Raw genomic sequence first — 24004 nt, forward strand, 5'->3', positions numbered from 1 at the left:
TCAACTCTTACCTTGTCTTGAAATTGGAGTCCAATGGCTGGTTTCACTACTTTTGCGTTTATTTACAAAGCGGAATTCTAGTGAAATAATTGTCAGCAAAGATATTGTTTTGTACAAAAAGTGTTATATGTCAGTCTTGAAGCTAGTTCATATTGTTATTGCCACAGAAAAGCAAACATTTTTTTCAGAATATTAGTGCTCCAAGCTGTTGCTTATTGATTGGGAAAGGGTAGTTGCCATGGCGACCTGACAGCCTCTGGAGGGAATGCAGTCATGGCCTTAAGCATCCGGCAACCCACCCAGTTTGGAGAGCCCCTCCGAAAAGAATTTTCTTCCATGGAACTTATTTAAGTTATTGAAATAAAAAAGTTTAATATCTGTAGCTCAGGTTTGTCCATAGCTTTGTTTTGCACACTTACCTACTGTAATTAAAAGAAAAGCACTTATAATAAACACGGTATGTATGATTTTCTTCAGGAATGAGGTTAAATATATTGCATGTTAATTAGTCCATAAATATGTTCTCAAACACACAAAGCAATCTGGACTCTTTTCCATGTGAGCTATGGCGCTTGAAAACCAATTCAACGAGATGCTGGTCGAATGTATTTATCAATATTTGGGGTTTTCAGGGTTTGTGTACGTTCTCCGGTTCTCATGGCATATAGAAATCGGCTCAAGCCGTGAGTGACTTCATACACACGCATAACCTTCGTCTAACCGTCACGGAGACCTGCAGTCGGTAGTTCTGAACCCAAAATTGGGTTCAGGGGCAGCTTGATGTGCGAACGCTGTCTTTCCAGGGCCAGGACCCCGCATTTGCTCTGCAGCTGTGTGTAAGGGTTATCAGTTTGGCGCGCAGCGTCATTGTTTTGGAGGGAGAATAGACGCTTCAGATCCCTTTTGGCAATTCCGAAGTAACTAAAGTCTGAAGTGAATCATATGAACTTAATTAGATTTGCTACATAATTAGCGTTTGAGGAAACCTAAGGAAAATCCTTTCTGGGTTGGTGATTTGTTATGTCAAATATCAGCATGTTCATTTAGGGGACTGGGAATTGAAAACGGTGAAATTCTAATGTATCCTAAACCCAGCTATATTATATACATATATAATTTTTAAATCAAGCTTTGAAAAGTGATCCTTTCCCAGGGATGACTGAGATGCTTGTCCCGGACACGGTGACCTGGGTGCTTCCATGCGTGGGATGGACCCGTCTGCGCACAGCCATGCCCACTCGATGGCACTTATGTGTGTGGAACCAGCTTTACACCTAGAATGAGAGCCCACAGCCAGTCCATAAACAAGCAGTGCCAGCTGTGGAAACTATGCCAGTAACTGCTAATTGAAGCCTGTGAGCACAGTCTAGAGACAAGAAGACCCTGCACAGCACTTAGATGTACATTTTAATTTAAGATTAATTTAATTGCAATGTCTTGCTTTTGCCAAAAAAAAAAGTTTAATTTTATTCTCAGAGGACATTTCTTTAAATACTCCAGAAATTTTCTTCTATAGTTTTAGAGTTCTGCAAAGTTAGTTACCCGCGGAGTATGGCTATAAAATATTTACTGTGAGGAGAGGATTAAATTTCATATTTCAGTGTAAGTTAAGGCTAGGATAAAACTTGTAACCTATGTTTATTTAAAATATTTTTCCAATCTATCCAAAAGCTGTCACGTTCTTATCAAATTACTTAGCTACCTAAGTTCATCTAGATTCTATCATAGATAAGGAAATAAATGAAAGGAGGCAAGTTTAATTTCCTGATGCAGCACTTCAGTGACTTTTTTTTGCTCTTATACTAGAAGAAACTTTAACCTCACAGCCTACCATAGGTTGAGCATCCAGTTTTTCCTGAGAATTCAGAATCAGCTTCAGAGCTCAAGGTGGCAGCTTACGCCCTTATACTCAAGCCAGCTGCTAGTGATCAACTAGAAGCAAGTTCCACGCGTGTCCCCCTGCCCCATTTACACGTCTCTCCAGCCAGTGACTAAAACAAAACATAAATCCGAGCTTAGCCTACTCTAACGCTAATTAAAGAGATCCATCTGTTCCCCCAAAGACCACCCCCCAAAAAACGGTGCACTAAACGGCTAAGCTTTTTTTCTTTCCTTTTTTGCTGTTTTTGCCCCGTCCCTCCTATAAACCTGTACAGCAGCGAAAGGGAAAGCAGAGAGAATTCTAGAAATATACTCAAAGCTCTGCTCCTTTGACCTAAGTTCTCCCAGTCCAGTCCTTCTGAAAACTGAGAGGAATAAGTCACTTTTTTATATGGGTGTTCTAAGGCAAGAGTTAGCAAATTCTGGCGCATGGGCCCAATTTAGCCCACCCCCTGTTTTTGTGCAGTCTGTCACCTATTTCTAGTCTAGCCTATGAGGTACACAACATATGCAGCAAGGTGGCAAAATTTTTAAGCTTTTTATTAAAGTAAAAGAAAATCTTGATTGGATCTGACATAAACAAGCAGACAATTCCACCAGTTTCTCTTTCACAGGTATAATGATAGGACTACATATAAATTTTACCTTGTCACCAGGCAAGACTCTTGCCCACTTTCAAATCTGGAGTCTTAACCAGGAGAGCTGGTTCAAATGCTAGCAAAGCTGGGTGCACCTGTGTGGTTGTGGTCACCTCACTTAACCTGTGCCAGCCTCAGCTCCTCACTTGTCGCTGCCACAGGGAGTTGTTGAAAGGATTGAGACCATATAAATAATTCTATTCATTTATTACTAAATAACAACATCTCTTTGGTTACTATTTAGTGAATGTCTGGCTTTTCTGTTCTCTGAATGTATGTACATATTCCTTTTTCTGAACTGATAGGCATATGGACAAATTTCTTTTCCTGAAGGCTTTCATGTTGATTCTCCAGATATTCACCAGGATGTGTTCATTAAACACAGGATGGCTTGTTTGTGTCCATGTGTGCCTATGTACATCATTATCTGTGGCATATAACAAATGGGGAAACTCCTGTGATCTCTTTGGGGAAAGTAGTGCTCTGTGTCTTTGCCTCTGATTCCTAATTGAGGGACCCGATTGAATTTATATAGTTCAGCCTCAAGTAAGTGGATAAAAAATAGTAACTAAATGCTCTGGTCCATCTAAATAAAATATGTGACTATTTCCCTGTTATATGAGCTACATAAATTTAGCGTATCTAAATTTGTTAATGAACAGTACCTTTGGGCATTTCTAACATTCTGTTTTTACACTTAACTATAGGAGTATCCAGAACCGGACCGCAGTCACTAACCACCCCTTCACTGTTGTATCTATGTGGTTTTATCAGGGTTCTGAGAAATTTGTCCCCACTAAGCATGCAGTACGACTTGGTGAGAATACATGCAGAATTGGGGTCATCTCATCAGCGTACAACTCACCCGATATTGACAGTAAAAAAGAAGGCGTGTGTCTTTTCTCCCTAATGCTCAAAACTCTCTCAATTCTTGAGATTCTCATATGAAAATATGTTTATGCAAATGCACAGACATTCCAACCTGAAAAGCTTCTTTGTAAGAAATGTTAACCAACTTTAAAGGCAGAAACACAGACATGTGAATAGTGAAGAGGAAAACATATTTTGAATTCTGCATTTTATTTTTATTGGATACAGATAATAATTGCAATTGCTACATTTGTTTTAATGAATAGGTTAAACTCCTCATGTTGGCAAAAGTCATCTGCATATAAATAATAGGAGCACTTAACAGCCTTTTCTCACTCAGGTCGGATATTCTTGCCAGAAACATGTTTGTTTTCTTAATTGGTTCAGTTATTAAACTTTGGGAGTGCTGCTACTACTGCTAGGATCCAATTAAAAGTTTTGACCACATCTCCTAATAATTGATGATAGCCTAGAACGTTTATTTCTGCTATGCTTTTCTTAGTAAAATTACGGTGATCTAGTGACCAGGATTAAACTGCTGAAAATAACTTGGTCTGATTTATTCATTCAGCAAAAGCAAGCTTAAAGGCTATGTTGCTATGACACCCAAGATTAACTTTTAAAAAAGTATATTTAATTTCAGTAAAAACATTGACACATCTCTTTTGGCATTATGTAGATAAAATAATGTTGATTTTTCCCTTTTCCTTGCCTTTTTCACATTTAGCAAGTTGTTTTTGCATTCTTTTAAATATAAACTAAAACATAAACTAGAAATTTAACATATTTAAAGAAAAGGAAAAGACAGTAAAAACCTCTTTATGTTGTAACAAAAGAGTATCATTTGTAAAACGGCAAATATTTTAGCTGTCATTTTTTTATTCAGTTTCTCAAACTTTTTCGAAAGGTGGTGCCAGATAGGGGGACACTTTATGTGGAGTAGTTTCGTTTTATAGTTAGTCTTGAAACTTAAAAACAGGTTGCAAAATTGGGGCCGTGACAAATCCTAGTAGAAATTTGCTTAGTGCAGGCTCAGCCCCCCAGTTCTAAAAGAACATATTTTCCATGCCTTGAGACAAAGGGAGCATCCAGAAAGTGAGCCAGGATCGATTTCTGCCTTCAGAGCACCATTTGGTGGTGTTAGAATGCTATACGAAGAATTGTGTGGAAAAACAAGCAGAAAAAGTGAATGCTTTGTAGGATCATCAAAAGTCACTTTACAGGAGTATTTTAAATTCCCGGGTGCCAAGCAAAGCAAAAGTCCTACCTTACAGAGAACGATTTGTTCATGAGATGACCCAAAGCTGCAGGTCGCTTATGTTTATCATTAGGCATCCACATTCTAAGGAAGTTCCACTTTCAAACTTTGCTGCTGTCCATGCTTTCTTCTATAGGAAGAATTTGGAACTATAAAATTTGAGAGGCTTCAGCATCTGTGGAAATTTGAGAGCATTGCTTTTCTCCCCCTCCTTTCCCTTCTATTGAATATAGAGTGTTGTAACAAAAGCATTGTGGCCACAGTGCATTTTAAATGTCAAAATTTGCGCATAGTATATCTCAAAAAAAATTTAACTTTAGATTCTGAACTTTGAAAACCTCAGAACATTTTTGGAGACTCATTGCAGCAAATAAACAGAGTGTGTTGCAGGAGGATTTAATGAAGACGTGATTTTTCTCGCTGTTGGTTCTCAGTGCTCCTCAGGTGAAAATGATGAGGCGGCTTCGGGGCCCAGCTGAAGACGGGATCCAGGGAAGTTTGAAAGCAGAGCCAAACCTTTACAGGTTTACCTGGAAACCCAGAGTGGTTTGGATGGGGTGCTGGTTTTACCATTGTGGTTGCTAATTTAGTTTTTATGAAAATTAAAATGTTAATATTTATAAAGTATTTAGTACAGTCCCTGGGCCATAAGGAGTACTATGGGCTTTTTAAAAAATGATTTCAGAGAAGATAATAAATTATAGAAGTGAGTTGTCACTTGCTTTGACATATTTCAGATTTTAAAATAGCAAAGTTTACAAAACTTGTTTTGAGAAAAAAAAGCAATCTATATTACATAATAAGCTGTTGATTTTAATGTTAAATTTTGATTTTGAAATTTGTTCTACTTCAATTTCTACAGTTAATGTGTTGAGATTTATAGATAACTTTCTATTAACATATGTTTATATTCTAACACGACTATTGAATTTGAACCATGAATCACTTCTATGCATATTTTAATATCATCCTGCAACTTTGTTATAGGTACCTAGACTGTATCCAAGGAGACCTGTTCAGATCAGAAATAATAATTCTGTCTAACTTCACAAAATAAGCTTCCATTTTAAAAATTGGATTTGAATTTAAATGAAAATGCTAATTTAGAATTCAGTTCCATTCTTTAACTAGCTGAAAGAAATCATAGAAAACAAAAATTGTACCAGGTTACTAATAATTTGCATTAAAGAGGAAGAAATGGAATTAATTTAAAAATTAAGAAGACATTGAAGATGATCCAGTGAAGTTAAGTAATAGAGAACTCAGCTTTTAATTTGGTCAAGATTATGGTTTTACATGGAAGCTTTGCTGAAATTAGCAAAGTCAAGCTTTGCTTGACTCTAATGTTTTAGGTGTTACACAAAGCTAGATAAAATTATATTATTCATATACTCTTTTATTATATTGTTTCAGCTGTGTTTTATAATTGAGAGACTGCAAGTGTTTGTTGAATGCATCTCATGTGTCTGGTATTAGACAAATAAAATAAGCATGACTCTAATGTTTGAGGGAGCATCTTGTCCTTTTGGGGGTAGCTTAGGGGCTCTGCTGTCTGGAGAATTAATTTTACAGATCTGTGCTATATAGAAAATTGGTACACACTAATATATATCTTGAGCTCTGTTTTAACAACATGATCCATACTATTTAAACCATTAGCTTAAATGAAAAGTATTTTATTTTACGTTAGTAAAGTTGTATTTATTTAATTCAGTAATAAAATTAATTTGGAGTTGCTGGCATTGTGCCTTCACAGGTTTCTGTGACTCATTTGCTGGGAAAGTGTGATTCAAGACACTAGAATCATTTTTTCTCATGTGCTAAAACTCATGTTTTAGCTATGGGCAAGTTTTCATGGCAGATTTAAAACAAATATTCTCTAATATTATTTGGAAGCTGGGTGATGTCTAACCTTACATTAATAACTAGGACTAGTCAAGTTGTAATCAAAACGTTAAGTCTCTAAGTTCATGGACTCTAAAGTTATCAGTGATACATCATTCTGGTATGTTAATTTAGTTTTTCTCACATTTTTACAGTTTAACTCTTGTACTGCTCATTATGAGCTCTAGACAATTAATTGCATTTAGAAGCAAAATCTGTTTTATTGTTAGTATTAACTAACAAGGACTAAGTGGTCTTGGAATTTAGATTTAAAACTAAGCACACTCACAAATCATTTAAAGCTATTTCTTAATGTTTTCTCCTAGCGGAGAAATGATAACTCTATGATCTACGTGTCTTGGTCAGTGCTCATTATGTTGATAGCGTAACTCACCCTTACTCCTACCCCCTCTTGGAAACAAAATATATTCTCATAGTTTAAATGTGTTATGGTGGCATAATAATAATTGTGTGATATAACCTGGACTTTTTGTTTGCAAAGCAATTTAAAAATCAGTTTTCTGAGTTGTTACTTTGAACTTAAGTCATGGGCTGATGTTTTCCATTGTTCCGAGGAAGAGCATGAATCCTGATTTCTCAGATACTCCTGTAGGCACTGTATGCCTATTTTGACTTGTGATGTTTCTCATGACAGTGTCCTGCTTTTCTGACTTTCTGTGAAATGTTTAGAAAAATTAGTTGAATAGTTTTTCAGGAAAATGAAAGGAATTTCGTCAGGCTGTATCAGCTATAAGAAAGTAGGAACGTATATAAAAGACCTGCAATTCTCGGGTCTCACTTTAAACTTCACAACTTCCCGACTCTAGATGATATGCAGTCTTGCACCGTGGGCTGTCTCCAACTTTCTGTCATTAGAAAAGCTGGATAAAAATTATTCCAAAGTTGTTCTTACAGAGAAATCTGAGCCTGGAATTGCTTTGATTTAAAACACAAAAACCAAATGATTGCTTTAAAAATGAATCGAATGATATCGTATGGTCTTTATTCTCCACTCTGGTTGTCAGTGTGCATGGCTTCACTTCACAGATACGTTCAGGTATCTGTGGGGCTTGTAACCTTCTAGCAGCTGACTGACAGGCTGCTTTTCTATAGTAACACTGCTTGGAAATCATGTTCTTTTTGAGGGGGATTTTTTAACCATTTCTGGAGCTCTTGACTTCCCTTTCTAGCCAGGCTTAATCTGTCGTGTCAGCCCCAGGAACTGGCAATTAGTGTCGCGGCTCCCTGCTCCCCACCAGGGGGCAGCACCGCACCCTGCCTTTCCTGGAGACCTGAGTGCAGCCTGGCTCCCTCATAACCTCAGGGGGCTCCGCCCTCCTTCCTCATACAGCACTTACTTATTTTTGGTATTTTCTTACATTTTTTAAGGCTTAGTAAGTGTCCAATAAATGGTAGCTATTCAGACACTGTGCTATAAGGGTTATAGCTTCTCAGTGTTGATTGTTCTGTGTCCCAGAATCCCGTCTTCAGTGATGGTTTGGTCTTTCATTTCAAAGACCTCGTGTTTATTATAACTTGGAAAGTCTTAAGAGGAGAACAAACACCTGGAAGTTATGGAGCAGTAGGACGTATCAGGTATGAAAGCAGGTACTTTTCATACGCTGCTGCACAGTCTGGAGACGCAGACAGGCAGGGTCACAGCAGAGACAGCGCAGTCAGACGATGGCATTGCAGAGTTTTAATACTCCTGTTTTGCTGTTGAGTAAACAGAGGCTCGGAGAGGTTAAATCCTAGTAGAACAAAGATTCCCTTCAGAGAGAATTCCAAATTCCATGCTGTATCAATTATATCATGCAACCTTGCCATGAAAACAACAAAAAGATTTGTTGAAAGTGACCAGAGCCGCTGTGTGAATGCCCGAGACCGATCTCGGCGACGCAGCTCCTGCGACGTGGTGACAGCAGAATTTATGGTTGATGTGCTTAAAACTTTAGCGGGGAAACGGGGTTAAGTGTCCAGAGGCCTCGCGTGATCTCGTGAAAGCCCTAATATATATGCGTTTACATACACAGACGTATAATGCATGACCTGTTCTGCACTCATCAAAACAGGCATAAATGCAGTACACTTAATTTCTTAAAACCTGTCAATAAGATTTTATCTTAAAATGATAATCCTATTTTATTAAATTTAACTTACCCTCTCTTACCTGCTAGGAAATTTACAGAATCTCTCTCCTCTGCCATGTCAACAAGATATTGATAAATTTGTTTTGTTCCAGAAAATGGGCAAATAAGGAATTTATTTTGCCTGCGTCTATGATTTTTATAATTTGGAATTGTTATTTCACATCGTCAGCTTCCTCTCCTGGGTATAATGTGCATAGCAACCCGGGTGGCTGATACATAAGCAGCTTGCGTCCCGCTGATGTAAATCGTTGAGCGTAACCAGGAGGGTCCTGACCCAGGACCATTCGTCTGCTGCTCTGTGTTCCCCTCTTGCTCCTTGTGTGCTTTCAGCTTCCTCACATCCCCTGGCGTCTGCCCTCCTTGTACATACGGCAGAGGCTTCTTAGACCCAACTTCACCTGTTATGCCTCTCGAGGTTCTGTTAGAAAATCTTAATCTCAGCCCACCTTCCATTTTACTGTTTTTTTATTCCTATTTTATTTTTTTTTCTTGTTATTGCTATCCTTAAGAGTAGTACCTCAAAATCTGCAGAAGAGTGACCGAGAATATGGGCTCAGAGTCGGGTGTAGCTATTGGACCTTGGCGAGTTCCTTCCCCGTGGCTTCCTCATCTGTGAAATGGAATATAGTACTCACCTCAGAGATTTGCTGAAATGATTACATGAGATAAAATATAACTCATTTGGCACCATACTTGCTACATCATAAGTACTGGCTACTATCCTTATTATTAACATATTTTAGAAAGAAAATTCTCATAGTTAGAAAAAGGCATGTTCAGAAGTAAATTCAAATATTATGTACTAGAATTTCACACAAGTGTCTTTTGAAGGGATATCTGTTTTTCCTGATTATGTGTGTGAAAGCACACACCACAACAAAATATATGTCGCCGTTACTACATTAGGGCTCACCTTCAGGCATTTCGCTGGATCCAAGGTGAAAATTCTGAACATGAATAGCTGGAGAAAAGCCTCTCTTGACACCTGCCTGGGTTCTCTTCCGTTGCCCCTGGTTACGTGGTACACGGTGTTCTGCTTTGGAACGTCACAGCCAAATCTGCCATTGTTCCATGTTGATGGAGCCAGTCCACAGACAAGCTCTCCAGGGAGAGAGACCAGAAACTGACACTGCCCATCTTAGCCTGTGGGCTGGATGCCTCCTGTAATCCTCACAACGACCCTGTGGGTTAGGTAATTATTTCTTCCAGATTTTATGTGCGTTACTATTTCCAAATCAAAAATCATCAAACTGTTTTAAAAATAATGTGTGTGCTTATGTGGCCAGTGGAGAAGAGGATTATGATTAACCTGGATTGTCTTAAATTCAGGGCACATCGTTGCTATAGTTATGGTGTCGTAATGTGGTATATAATGAAGAGAGAGGCTTTGTGGAGGATTAATCTGGTACACTGATCTGCAGATCTGTCAATGAGATTCAAATATTTCTTTTTCTGTGTGTGTATGTGTGTGTGTTCGTGGATGTGTACAGCTTCTGTATGAAAAAGCCTGAGGCTGAACCAGGATGCCTTGTTATGACGGATGCCCAAAGAAACATAGTCACACATAAATCATTTGTATGTGAACCAGTTCAGTGGGAATTATGTGCACAGCTGCTTGACGCAAACACCTTATATCCAAAGCTTTAAAAGAAGTTTTAACTCAAGTCCTTGGAAAGAATAACTTAAGTTTCTTTAATATGCTTCAGTTAGCAAAACATTAAAACTTCAAACTGTTTCAATTGGTCAGAGTATCCTTATAAAATTGAATCATAGTCTTCTGTTATGTATCCTTGAATTATCGTCTATGATTTTTACAAGATATTTTATATATTTATATATATAGTACTTTACAATCAATTAATGCCACATAACTGACAGTAATTGTTTCCAAATTAAGGAAATGCTACATGTAAAATTGCAAATTTATGTAACGGAAACTTTTATTCACGTAGGAAGATGGTCCTACACTTTACTCTTCCTTTGTTTCAGTGTCATCGAATTACGAAAGTAATACTTGTAAAAACTCAAACAATATGTATAAAGGACAGAGTGGGGGCCTGTGTCATCTCCTGGCCCCTCCCAGCCTCACAGTGGCCACTGTGTACGGTCCACTGTGACCTCGCGGACCTTTTTCTCTGCCCATGCAGGCAAGTATATTCTTGTAAAGAGTGGTTCTCACAAAATGAGGAATTAAGAGCATTGCAATTTGAAAAAAAGTTTTAGTTGATGATGTTAGTCATTGTGCTAAAAGGAATGATTTCACAAACACAGATCATTTTGTTGTAGGCCAACTTTCCAGGGTCTAGTTAAAAAAAATAGTGTTTTATAGGAGTAAATCAAAAGCATTTAGTGGAATATTTTGCCCTTGGTTTTCTGTATTTTGCAGTGTCCAAGGATAGTTTGTTGATGAAGGGTGAAGTATTTAGGGAAGATGGAAAAACAACCCTTGTCAACTAAAGTAATAAAACTGAGTTAATCCCAAGTTGACAATTTAAATCCCTTTAAAATTGCTTGTCTCAATGAAGAAACCATCCACCAGTCTGTCACCTACTTTGAGTTTATTAGTAGTGGAATTTCTTAGGTGACTCTTTAAACCTTCCGTAGGCAAGGTTCCCAAGTTGTTAATGAAGGTTTCCTGTTGCTGGGAAAGCCAACCCTGGTTTGGTGTCTGATAGGGGTCCGTGGGGCAGAGGGAGGTCTGGAAATGGCTGGTTGGAACTAATTTGTCCTGTTCCCAGGCCCTTTCTGCCCCGATACACTTGTCACTTGAAGAAATATGCGCAGAGCGTGGGGACTGAGCATGAGGTGTCAGGATTCTTTCATGTGAAAGTTTCTGCTTAAGTGAAAATTTAAAAATGCAGTTAGTAAGTATGTAAGAAAATGTGGACTTCCTCAAATCCTTTGTGAAGCAGAGCAGTATAGAAAGTGGATGTGTAAAAACCCAAAGGTTTTATTTCAGGTAGTAGCTGTGAATGGTAAAGTTAATATCATTTTCCTAAGAGTAGTTTAATCACGTGTCTCTTTTTAGATTTTTTTAACTCTCTGAAAATTTCATTTTCAAATTTGAATTTGTCACCTGAATAACGTTGTCTTTTTCTGAAGATGATTTCTTCAGGGCTCTCCCTTGTTTGGGGTTTTACGTTTTCTTGAATCAGATCTCTGGCCTCTGGAGTTCATCGTCTCTCCGGGGAGACCCCATTGGACCGTGCTGAGTTCAGTGCTGCGAGAACTCATAACAGAAGCCCCCCTTCCTTTCGCTGGTGTGGGGGTGGGAGGTGCTGTCAAGGAAGGCTTCTGAACGGAGGGGCTCCTGAGGTGATCCCGGAGAGGCGTGAGCGCGGCCATCAGGCAAGGAGCAGTGGGCTTAGGGAGTGAGTGGCCAGGGGCCGATGGCATCTGCAAAAGCCTGGCCGTGAGAGAGACCAGAACATGGTCAAGTACCTGGTGGAAGTTCCATCTGGCTGTGTAGAGTAATTACAAACATTCAGTATAAAGTAATACATATTCATTGTATATAAAATTTGAAAAATACAGGGAACAAGAAGACATATACTATCACTAATTTCAAGCTGCAGAATTTACTGTGAACATTTTGTTATGATTTTCTCATGCCTCATGTTTATATTTGTAGAACAAAATATTTGCCTGTTTAGTATAATCCCAGCTTGGCTTAAACGATAGATATGTATGTAGGCATAAAATTCATATATATATATATGAAAACATATTTTAAATAAAACCAGGATCATGCCAAACATGCTATTTGTTGCCTGCTTTCTTCACATTACATTACACTTAATTATCTTAATGCCCTTGGATGCAATTGTATTTTAAGTTGAAATGTTTCATCTCTGTGAATAAAAAGAAATATTCTTGCAGTTAACCATCTGTATTCTTCTCTGCAGGAAGAATGTTTCCTGAACCTAGAGGCTCCTATATCAAGAGTATGTGGGTACGACACACCATTTCCCCACGTTTTTGAGCCTTTCTACATCCCAGACAAGTGGAAGTGCTATGATGCCCTTCGAAAGATGATCAACTATTGACCCCACAGGTAAGTTGGCCTTGCATTTTGGGAAAGCTCATGTGTGTCCCTGACATTAACGTATGTTAACCAAGGAACAATGGTCATCAGTGTGTTGTATTTGATAAATGGCAACTTCCAGAACAAAATGTGGATTTCAGAAAAAAATTCAAATTTATAGTAGTCTGTTTACCTTTAATAGAAACACATCAAGCATACGTATTGTCTCATTTCTATGAAACAGATGCATGCATATGTTGACATTGAATGATCATGGGTGAAGATACTCTCTGCTGGGATTTGGTTGCAAGTATACTTCACCCCATTGTTCCAGCTTTTACTCTCATTTCTGTATATTTTTACCAGCTACTTAAACTGTTCATGAATAGGGGTAATTTCTGTTACTTAAAGCTGGCCCTTCGTGCACCATTATTTTGAACTCCTGTGATTTCAGATATATGACTTTCCTTTCATATTATCTGAAAAATAGTTTTGTTGAACAGGAAACCTATTTATTATGTATAAGGGAAAGTTTTACTTAAGAAAAAAAATCCACCACTACTATTGCCACAACCTTTTCTGGCAAATGAGTCTTTTAAAATTGTGGACAATAGGTGATATTTATTCATTATGATTTTCTTAGTAATGCTTATCTGCCCCTTGAGCAGTGTTATTCTAGCCAAAATGAATACCGTTAAAAATGGTGAAGTTAGTTTTCAGGGTTTTAATGTAGAAGTTGCTATCATTGACACACTGATTTATCTTTGGCTTTTTTTTAAAAAAACGATTGGCACCTGAGCTAACATCTGTTGCCAATCATTTTTTCTTCTTCTTCTTCTTCTCCCCAAAGCCCCCCAGTGCATGTGGTATATTCTAGTTGTGGGTCCCTCTGGTTGTGCTATGTGGGACGCCGCCTCAGCATGGCCTGATGAGTGGTACCATGTCTACACCCAGGATCCGAACCAGTGAAACCCTGGGCCACCGAAGTGGAGTGCGAGAACTTAACCACTCAGCCATGGGGCCGGCCCCTACCTTTGGCATTTTTGACGTGGTTCAAAATGCATAGATAGGGATTAAATGCTTTACATTTTAATATCTAGTTGTCCAAAACATAGTAATATACATTTTGAAGAACCGTAGCCTTTCACAGGAGCAGGGAGAATAGGCTGTGTGTAGTAACACAGCCTGTGCTTTTTAAAGATAAGAAAGACTATAATTCTTGAATTCTGTTCGTGTGTGGTAAAGCCAAGTCACCTAAAACCAGAGAGATACCTGTACATTTGTGCAGATGGAGAAAATAACGCCCCCATCTGCCTTTATGATCCCCACAGTTTTGCAGCTCTGTTCTGAGAATATTGTTAGAGATGTACTTTAGGCCTTCGGTTCTCACATGCCGGTGTTCTCGTGGACCGCAGAGGTGCGTGCTGGATTTCTGATGTCCTCTGACTGTCTGTGAAAGCAGCTAAGTCACACCCAGGACTGGTTAGAGGACTTCCTCCCTTTTGTTGTCCGTTTTGTTTCCTCCATGGCCCATCCATAATGGAGAATCAAGGTGATAACGTGTGGCCGTATGCCTTGTTGCTATTTTTAAAGTAATATTTAGGTACTGCTTTCCAATTTTGATATATATTTCTTTTTAAACATAAAAAAATTGAATATTTAAATCTATCATGAAAATATGATAAAAGAAGAATAGCTCTTCTATGTTAAATATGGCATTAAAGAAAGTAGTCATGCAATGAGAAAATCTATATTTAATTTACAGTAGCCAGAATGTCTATAATTGTTATTGATTTCTTTTACAGAGACACTGGAAGATTATGACTAGATATGGAAATATTTTTCTGAATTTTTATATTTCTTCAGATTTATCTCTTCTTGAAAATAGAGGTTTTATGAAATAAATCATCTTGGATATTGGCTGAAAAATTATAAATTATTGTATGAACACATGTGAATTGACGATTTCCATTAAGAATGTTTTAAATTAACTTTTTAAAATGTTCCACACGGTGGTCTTATAAATTCCATTTAATTACATCTGTAAATATTGGGTGTGGGGTAGTATTCAATAAAACAAAATCAGATTATCTTCAGGTTGTGTGTCCTTTTGTTTCATTAGTGAAAAGAATTTTCGTTGCACAGTAATAGATTGTTAACTTGTTAATTAAATCTGAATGAAAGTGAAATGTTTAGAAATGCTGGTTTTCAGCTTTATTATATTTGGCTTAGTTCTTTCTGGCTAAGATGGTTGTATGTTGATGAAACTTCTGGAATGTTTTTCCTTGTTCTTCCCTCTTGTCTCAACAAGGTGTGCTGGACGCACTCCCTTTTTCTCCAGAGCCTGGTGGGGCAGGATTGTCCTGCTGCCTCTCTTTCTTTTGGGAGATGGACAGCAAGAGCCTGTCTTTTACTATAAAATCGCCAAGCTTTTGCTGCAGTTGTGTTTTTTTGGGCCGTGATGTTGCAAAGCAAATACTTTTTCCATGTTCTTTATATTATTACGTAGATAAAAAGAAAAGCAACATTAGCAGCAACAAAAGGCTTCGACAGGAGGAAGCTTCCTTGTCGGGGCCTCTCGCTCCTTACTGTGCCTCTGCTGCCCTTCACCACAGCTTTAGACAGGCCTGAACAGCCTCAGGAATCCCTGCACCTCCCCTCCCACAGATTCCAGAAGAGTTTCTTCTCGCCTGTTCCAGCAGAAAGGTCGCCGCCCCGAAAAGAGCAGAGAACCAGGGTCATGCAGTATTTTCCTTTCTCTATAAACACGGGAAAAATGGACATTTTCTTTTGATCACAAATGTATATATTACTTTAAAACTACAATTTAAAAAGTTGTGTCCTATTTATTTTTATCAGATATTTGGAGGAAGATATAGAAAGTAACATTTTTAGATTGCCTGGAACTTGGAGGTAAAGTAAGGCCCTTTATCCCAAACTCTGGATAGCAGTGGGCTGAAATAAAGAACCAAAGTGTTTGTTAGGGGTAAAAATAAAGCCCTGTTCTTCACGTAAAAATGGAAACACCTGTACAGTACAGGATGGGAAACGATGCGCTTGTCAGCGACAAGTCTGGAAAAGATTTTGGGAATCCATCTGGCTCATGGCACAGGACATTCTGAGTTTAAGACGCCGAGACTCAGTATAGACCTTGGCTGTGGTCCTCGCTCTCCACCCAAGACTCTAGGCCTCCTTGTGGGGCACTCTGCGCTCCCGGGGTCCGTCCAGCAGGGCCGGAGATGTGCGGTAACCAATCACATCTTGGCCTATGGGTTCTATTTGAACATATTTGTTTTAGTTGAACTTACTTTTGTAGTTGATATTGTTTATGATTTTAATTGAAGTTTCTTATTTTAAGTTATATTGCCATGGTATCTGTTTAATACTATTTTTTCCTATCTATTCGTTATTAAAAGAATATTCCCTTTGCTATTTTGATTTTATTTTCTTGAATTCTGTTTGAAAGCAAGCATGAGGACAACTGTGGGGATCATCTGTGCCCGAAGTGCCCGAGTGTGAAACCATTCTCCCCTCCCATGAGCCCTGCAGTCCCACAGCTGATACCCGGGTCCCTCCCCAAGTAAACAGCTCACAGTTAACACTAGACTCAGACTGTGGCACAGGAGGTACATAGATATCTAAAACAGTTGTCTTAATACATTTTTTATGTGAAACAAGTGCTCCACATTGTGAAAATCAGGAAATAGTGATGAGAGATGCTCAAGATGTTAAATGAATGCCAGATTCAAAATCCCCACAACTCCCAGCCTCAGCATGGTAATAAGTCTGTTCCCTGTGACAACATGGGTGTATAAATGAATATAATCTGCTGTAGTTCAAGTTATCCAATCCCTTTAGGAAAAAAATATGATATCCATGTTCTATACAACTGATAGGCATTAGCCAAGCTAGGTGAACAGACCTGTATACATTAGAAAAAGAAATGAGGCATAAGATTGAGAGAATTACCTCAGTTCAGTGCCTTAGGTTTAAGCCACATAATTGAGACACTTTCGGTGAGAATCCTGAGAAGACGTCCCACGGAGGGGGTCCCCATTCGGTTTAGTGAAATCACTTCCCCAACAGCAGCCTGCGGTGGACGCGTGTGGTTCCTGGCTGCCTGGCATCCCTGCCCCCACCTTCTAGTAACAGCACTGCTGTTTGTTTAGAGAGCTCCCTCCTCCGCCGCATGTGGCTCTGGAGGGACTGCCAGTCCCCATCCCGTCCAGCAGCAGCCACAGAGATGGCCCTGACCCAGGCCCGGGCGGGTACCTCAGAATAGAAGTCAGGTTCCCCGTGTACAAACAAAACTCGCCCTCAGCCTGTCATTGACACTAAATTCTAGAGGTTCTCAAACTTCTGCCTGTTCCGAGGACACCAAGGATACAGCTGGTAGGTGTCAACCAGCTGGGCACACAACATGACCCTTAGCAGAAATGCTTGGCTGAGGGGTGAGGAGCATGACCCCAAAAGCATCATGTGGGAATTTCCAGAGAGACGTGAGGTTTGGAGACTTTGATGTGTTCCCCTGGGCTGTCTAGTTTGGAAAGAAAGAAAATACTCATGTGTGGGCAAAGATTTGGAAACTCTGATACGTGACATGTCCCTGAATACAGTGATTAAAGACATTTGCCAGGAAAATGAGAAATAAAATAAGAGAAAGAATGAGGCAATCATAGCTGAAAAGGACTGGAAGTAAGAGGGGAAGCAGTCACCCTACTTTCAGTTTCGTAGATGATGCAGACAAGACTAAGTAATAGGGTTAGATCAACAGCAATCTCTTTTAAACTTTGTGTCTCCATAAAGAGAGAGTGTATTGCCTTTCAAAGTATACACAAGCAGTTTAAAAAATTGATTTTATACTAAGGCCCAAAGAAAAATATCAGTAAATATCCTGAAAAAAGACTATTAAAAGGCATCATGTCTTCTGAGCACATCCCCATTTTTTTTTTTTTTTGAAGTTTCATTAGGGCAAACATCCTGCCTTTTTTTTCTTTCCGGGAAAGATTTGCTCTGAGCTAACATCCATTGCAATTCTCCCTCTCTGTTTTTTTTTTTTTTTCTCCCCAAAGCCCCAGTACATTGTTGTATATTCTAGTTGTAAGTCCTTGTAGTTCTGTGTGAGCTGCCATCACAGCATGGCAACTGACGGACAAGTGGCGTGGTTCTGCCCAGGAACTGAACCCGGGCCACCAAAGTAGAGCACACAAAACCTTAACTGCTAGGCCATCAGGGCTGACTCGACCACATCCCAAATTAATCACAAATATTCCACTTACTTAGAAATAAAAAAGTACCCAACTAAGTAACTGGAAAGAAGGAGCAAATGTAAAGAATTACAGAATATTTAGAATAGAAGATCGTTCATGTGCTTCAGCCAAAGTTGCACTCAGAGGTGAATTCATAGACTTTGACTCTTTTAAAGAGAAAAACTGAAAATGTAAGAATGCAAGAATAAAGGAGGAAGAAGCCCAAGAAGAATGAAAAGGATAATAAAATTAAAAGCAGAAAGTTCCAAATGGGAAAAATAAAACTGTAAAATCGAAAAGTTATTTTTTCTTAAAAATGAGTTTTTAAACAATTCTATATATCTGTGTCCCATGAGAGTGGAAGTTTTTATGTAATCGTGGTATTAGCATATAGAGGCCACATGCTGGCTGTGCCTGCATCAGCTAATACTGTCCAGGTCCTTTGTCTGAGGGGAGGAAATTATTTAGCAAAACCTAATCATTTACCCAAACTATTGATAAGCAAAGGTCTTTGTTATTAGGATATTTTATTCCATCACTTTAAGAAAATAATTATTAAAGTCTTGTTTTGCTAAAAGTCCTTCAGTTTCTTGCTGAGGCCTACTTGGCTACCATAAATATTTTATTGACTGCGAATTTTCATAAGGTACAGTGACTATAAAGAATTAGAATAATTATTTTAAAAATGTTTGCTTGATCATTTGGAACATCTGCCTACCTATTATCCTGGGATTCTTTTCCTCCATCCACAATGTTTTGCTGGTTCCACAAAGGCAGGGGGCTGTGGTCTGTTTGTTTCCCACCAATTCTGCAGAGCCTACGATAGTCCTGGTCTGCAGAGGGTCTCAACATGTTGCTGAACGAACAAACAAAAGGAGATACGGGCCTGTCCTGGAAGCAGACGTTGACCTGAGAAGCACTTGGGTAGGGCCCTCTTTGCAAGGTGTACACATTTAAGTGGTATTTTGGTAGCATTTGATATTTTATGCCAGTTGATATTATGTACCACCACAGGCATGGGTTGTATTTCATTTCTTAAGGAAATTAGGAACAAAAACAGTCCTTCATACAGGGCTAAACCTCAAGGGTCCCCATAAGATGAGCATTGTTCCTGTACTTTTAGGCCTGTTTCTCCAGATTTCAAAACGATGTATTTTTTAAGTAGCTCCATGAAAATATTGTACATCAAAGTGTATGTGCAAATGGCCAAACTACAATAGAATGCTCATTCGAAACTGTTAATTTAGGGGTGATGGACTGTCAGTAGTTTTTCTTTATTTTCTTAATCTTCTCCGTTCTTGAAGTCACAAATGGAGTCAGCCTGGCTCTAAGTTATCCTCCAGCAGCGCTGTCTGCTGTTCCCCTTCTGGTTGGTAGATTCTGCGGACTTGAGACTAGGCCAGTGATAGAACACCATCTTCTTGACCACAATGACTCGTCAAGGGATATGGAAGGCGATCAAAATTGGGCCAATCAGAGCCCTTCTTCAGGATCTTTCAAACAAATAGATCTGGAAAGATGTTATTCTGGAGGGACCTATGGCCACCTTTCCTGTGGAGGAAGGCCCTCTTTATCCACATGGGAACAGAACCAATGTGCTGAGGAAATCTGCAGAGCAAGATGGAGTCAGTCCTGGCCAGGTTTCAGTTTCTGGAGACAGTCACCCCCCAAACGAGCCGCACTTCTGCCACGTGCAGCCTCCACTATTCCCTTCTTCCTTTCGTTCTATGAGGAATTACTCCTGGAGCCTTCTGATAAACCACCACTTTCTTTGTTCTAGGTTGGATTTCTGTTGCTTGCAACCAAAAGCATCCTAATTCAGTCCTTCTAATGCTTTGAAATATACTGAGTTTGAAAGAAGAAAGTCCACATGTTTTTAATAAAATATACTGGGGGAAAACCCTCCACCCTTGGGACTAGTCTATATATCGGGCTTGAGTTTTTCCTGTCTATGACAAAAAAATTAGCTGCGCTTATTGCTGCGTTAATGTCCATGAAAATAGACTTTCAGCCTGAAAGTTGAACGCTGGCAACCTTCCCTCTGGCCGGAAAGATGAGCAGTTCCACAGCATCTGTCTCTTAGAAACCTCACTCTCTGGAGGCTTCTTCAGGCAAAGTCCTTACCTAAGGCGTGAAACCTTAGAACTGTTGCTAAACTTACCCATAGAGCTGAAAAACAGCCCTTGGGAGTTTTCATTTTCAAAGAATTTTAACAATAAGACTATTGTCAGTCTAACAGCAAATTTTTCTTTCTGAATATTTTGTGTGAATTCCTCATATTTAACCTCCTTCCGTTGAATCATAAGTTTACTTTGACCCTTATTTCATCTTTTATGTGAAATCAAAGAGGTTAGAGAACAATGTAGTGAATGTATGTGTAACTTCCGCCTAACATAAAAATCTGTCCTAGGCTACCCTAACCCAGAGGGAAAGTTAAAGCCCCATGCATAGTAACAAGTAGTGTTTTTTTAAAAAAATCTGTCCCAACTGCTAGACGGCCTCACAAGAGTTTCTCTAGTTATTTTTGCAGATTGCTGGAGGGTTGCTTTCGAACAGTCATTTGAACAGCCACATGGAGTCCATGCTTCTCTGGCTCTGGCTCTGGCTCCAGCTCCCTGCAGAAATGTCTGCTGCCAGCAGCTACAGCAGGCACTTCAGGGCTGCTCCTTCCACAGGGGCCACCAGCAGCCGGCCCTCACTGCCCTGAAGCGCCCCTGGAAGCTCCCCACAGGGACTAGGGATAGATGTGGGTACCACTGATGCTGTTTTTTGGGCCCCTGGAACTGAGACAGTGCTCTGTGTTCTCCTGAGAAGCGGGAAAATCTCTCATCTCCCGTTGAGATACAAGGATCCCAAGAGAGTGTGGCTGTGCCCCCAGCATCTCAGGGATATTTGGTAAAACAGATCAATTGTTGTACTTGGAACCTGTGTCGCTCTCTGGGGCTCAAGCATTGTTGTTGGTCTAAGTCTGGCTCCCAGCTCCCTCTTCCCCGAGAACGTGCGTCTGCGCGGGGCTGCTCTGTTTCTCAGTACACACAGACCATCCGCCGACTTGCCCACCCATCCTGCAGGCCAGTCTAGATCCTAGAGCAAGCCTCCTTTAGTCCTTGGCTTACTCTTCTAAGGAAAGACCTCATGTCTGTCAGATTTATTTGATGTTATTATGTGCACAGTAACAATTTTCATATAGATTATGGGAAAATTGCCTAGGAGAAAATGGACCAGCAATGCTTTGATATTTATGGTATATCCATATGATTAGATACAACGTAGAATTTGCAAGTAACGATTATGGAAATTATATAGCAACATGCTCATTATATACTTTTTAGTGGAAAAATCAGGATACAAAATTATATGTGTATTGTGATTACCACTATTATTACTTATTACAACTATTATTACTTACGATTTTTCTTGCACATGAATAGAGAATATAGCAGTGTTAGAGTGAGGACCGTGAGTTATATCATTATAAAAGATAATTTACTTTTGAGTATGTTTATTATGCAAAGTAATAAAGTACTGGATATATATTTTGCTAAACTGTTAGTAAGTACTAAGCATTGCATAAGCTTCTTATCCTTTAAAACACGGTCCCTAAGCACCAGTACTAAAGCATCTTTTTGTTCGGCTGATTACTTCAAGAACCTGAAAAAAATAAAATGCAATTTTTTGTTTCTCCCTCTTAAACCCTCTCTTTCTCCCCCACCCCCATCATACACACACATACCACGAATGATTTGTTAGATAAACTCAAAAGGGAAGATTTAAAAAGAAATAATTCACCATCTACAGTACTATACTAATTTGCTTGTAAAGTTTTAAACTTTTCTATTGAGACATAAGTTTATTAGTTAGGGTCACAGCCCAAAAACTATGTCACATTCAAAGGTTTTAATTGCATAGTGTTTAATCAAGGGACTGTTTACAAAGGCCTGCGCAGATGCCAGGGACTTGGAAGGAAGGGGGAGGCTCTCCCCGCCCCACCCTCCAAGGGGCACGGAGAGGGATGGCCCTGGAGCCTGATGAGAGCTACAGCCTAGCCTAGCAGGGGCTAAGGGGCTGCCTGACAAGGGGTGTGGCCACAGAGAAACAGAACAGCTGCTGAAACAGCATGGGGAGAGGGGAGGGTGCATATCCTGCTCTCCTTCTCATCCTGCCCGCTGATGGCCTGCCAGTGCTTCCCATGGCCAAACCCAATCTCAAGCTCAGAGGCCCAGGTAGCCTGGTGATGCAGTGCCTGGAAGTCAGCCTCTGCAAACCGAGCAGCGCGAGAAGGGTGGAGATGGACTTAAAGGGACCGATGGAGCCAGCCAGCGCACAAGCCCCAGCTACTCCATGTCATAGGAGACAGTAGCACCTGTACCTGTTTAACTGGACAAACCTGTTTACTTTCTCTTTTGCAAGCTTACTCTTCGAAGCTGATGGAAAATGTAGATCTTTTTTAGTTATGCCACCTTTTCCTGGGCGGGCCTGGGTTTTTGATGGGTATGGTTCTGCTGGTGGAAATTTATGGCAGAGCATCTATAACTTGTATGTGCAATGATACTCTGGGAGTCCCCAGTCTTCCTGCAGATGTGTGGGCGGGGCGCACTCTCAACCTGTCGCCCAGCTGCCACGCGGGAGCACCTCTATGTGCCGCCTCACATCTACTGTTTCCTGGCTCTCTGCTTTTTTCTTTCTTCTTCCACTTTATTGAGCACAATCTCCAGTAGATTCCTTATAAAGTCTTCATGGGAAGCTAATTTTCTGAGACCTTTCATGTCAGAAAATAGCCTTACTCTAACCCTTGACTACTAACCTGGCTAAGTGTAAAATTTTAGGCTAAGAACAGAATAGCTAAGGCATTGCATAATTTTCTTCTCTCACTTGTCTAAGTCTCTTATTTCTCTCAAAATTTGTCTCTTTGTCGGACTTTGTGAGATCCTTCCTTGACCGTATCTTCTAACTTTCCTATTTTGGCCAACTTTTTTTTTTTTTAACCTTTGTTCCTTTCTCACAGCATCCCCTTCTGATTTTAAGGCTGCCGTATATGTATATATGTGTATATATACCTACAGGCATATACTTATATACATAAATATGTACACATGTGTTTTATATGTGTGTTTTTAATCTCTCAGGATATGTATAAAGCTGTGGCTTTTTAAGAATTTTTATTGTTTTTTCTGAATGATATTGTTTCCCTTAGTTTCCATTTTTCCGTTTATTTTGGTTTCTCTCTTTTGTCTTATATATAAGGTGATGGCCAGTTGTTTCTGTCCAAGACTGAGGCATCAGCAGCTGATGTGGATTGTGGTATGTCTGGACAGTGGAATATTATTCGACTATAAAAATGAAGGAAGTCCTGATATATGCTGCAATGTGGATGAACTTGCAAAACGTTATGTCAGAGAGAGGCCAGATACAAAAGGTCACATACTGCATGTTTCTGTTTATATCAGATATCCAGGATAGATACATCCACGGAGACAGAGTGCAGAGCGGTGGGTGCTGGGGGTGGGGTGAAGGGGAGAGTGGGGAGAAAGTTCTTGAGGGGTGAGGGCTTTACTTTGGAGTGATAGAAATTTGTGGAACTACATAGAGATAGTGGGTGCACAACATTGTGAATGTATGAAATACCACTGACGTTCACTTTAAACTGGTTAATTTTATGTTATGTGAATATCGCTTCAATAAATTATTTTTCTTTAAGCTGACTGGGAGATCTGTCCTGTGTATGTGTGGCATGACAAGCAGTGGCCTTCATTTCTGGGTGATTGGGCAGAGAACCTACAATTAGAGAGGGCCCCAACATTGTTGATCCATGCAAGGGTTTCCTCTGGGGCTTTTTCCCAAGAAAAGTGTTCTGCTCTCCCTTCTAAAGAATGGCAGCCTAGTTCATTGAGTGCCACTTGGATCTGGGGTTAGGATGTAACATTAAATCCCATGTTTTCCACCTTGTGCATCATTCACTCTTGCTCTGAACTAGGTTTTCCTGATCCCAAAGGCTCTCCCTTTCGATTTCCCCAGGGGCTGAACCTCTGGTCTCCATGGGGCAGGTGGAC

The 24004-nt window shown here is 39.6% G+C and overlaps 1 protein-coding gene across 5 annotated transcripts in view; it reads left to right on the forward strand.

Moving 5' to 3' along the window:
• The window catches only part of BCKDHB (branched chain keto acid dehydrogenase E1 subunit beta), a 228500-nt gene extending 204845 nt beyond the window's left edge, over positions 1 to 23655 (forward strand). Inside the window, exons 10-11 of one of the 5 annotated variants that reach the window (XM_014859754.3) lie at positions 12587 to 12735; positions 23199 to 23655. In XM_014859754.3, the coding sequence (XP_014715240.2) occupies positions 12587 to 12727 (141 nt within the window). In that variant the 3' untranslated portion in view covers positions 12728 to 12735; positions 23199 to 23655. Of the gene's footprint in view, positions 1 to 12586; positions 12736 to 12949; positions 14802 to 23198 lie in introns of those variants that run through there. The other 4 variants (XM_044757139.2, XM_070496706.1, XM_070496707.1 and 1 more) reach the window with 4 other exon arrangements.
• Positions 23656 to 24004: the final 349 nt, after the last annotated feature.

The sequence above is a fragment of the Equus asinus genome, chromosome 24 (genome assembly GCF_041296235.1).
Source record: "Equus asinus isolate D_3611 breed Donkey chromosome 24, EquAss-T2T_v2, whole genome shotgun sequence".
Classification (NCBI taxonomy): domain Eukaryota; kingdom Metazoa; phylum Chordata; class Mammalia; order Perissodactyla; family Equidae; genus Equus; species Equus asinus.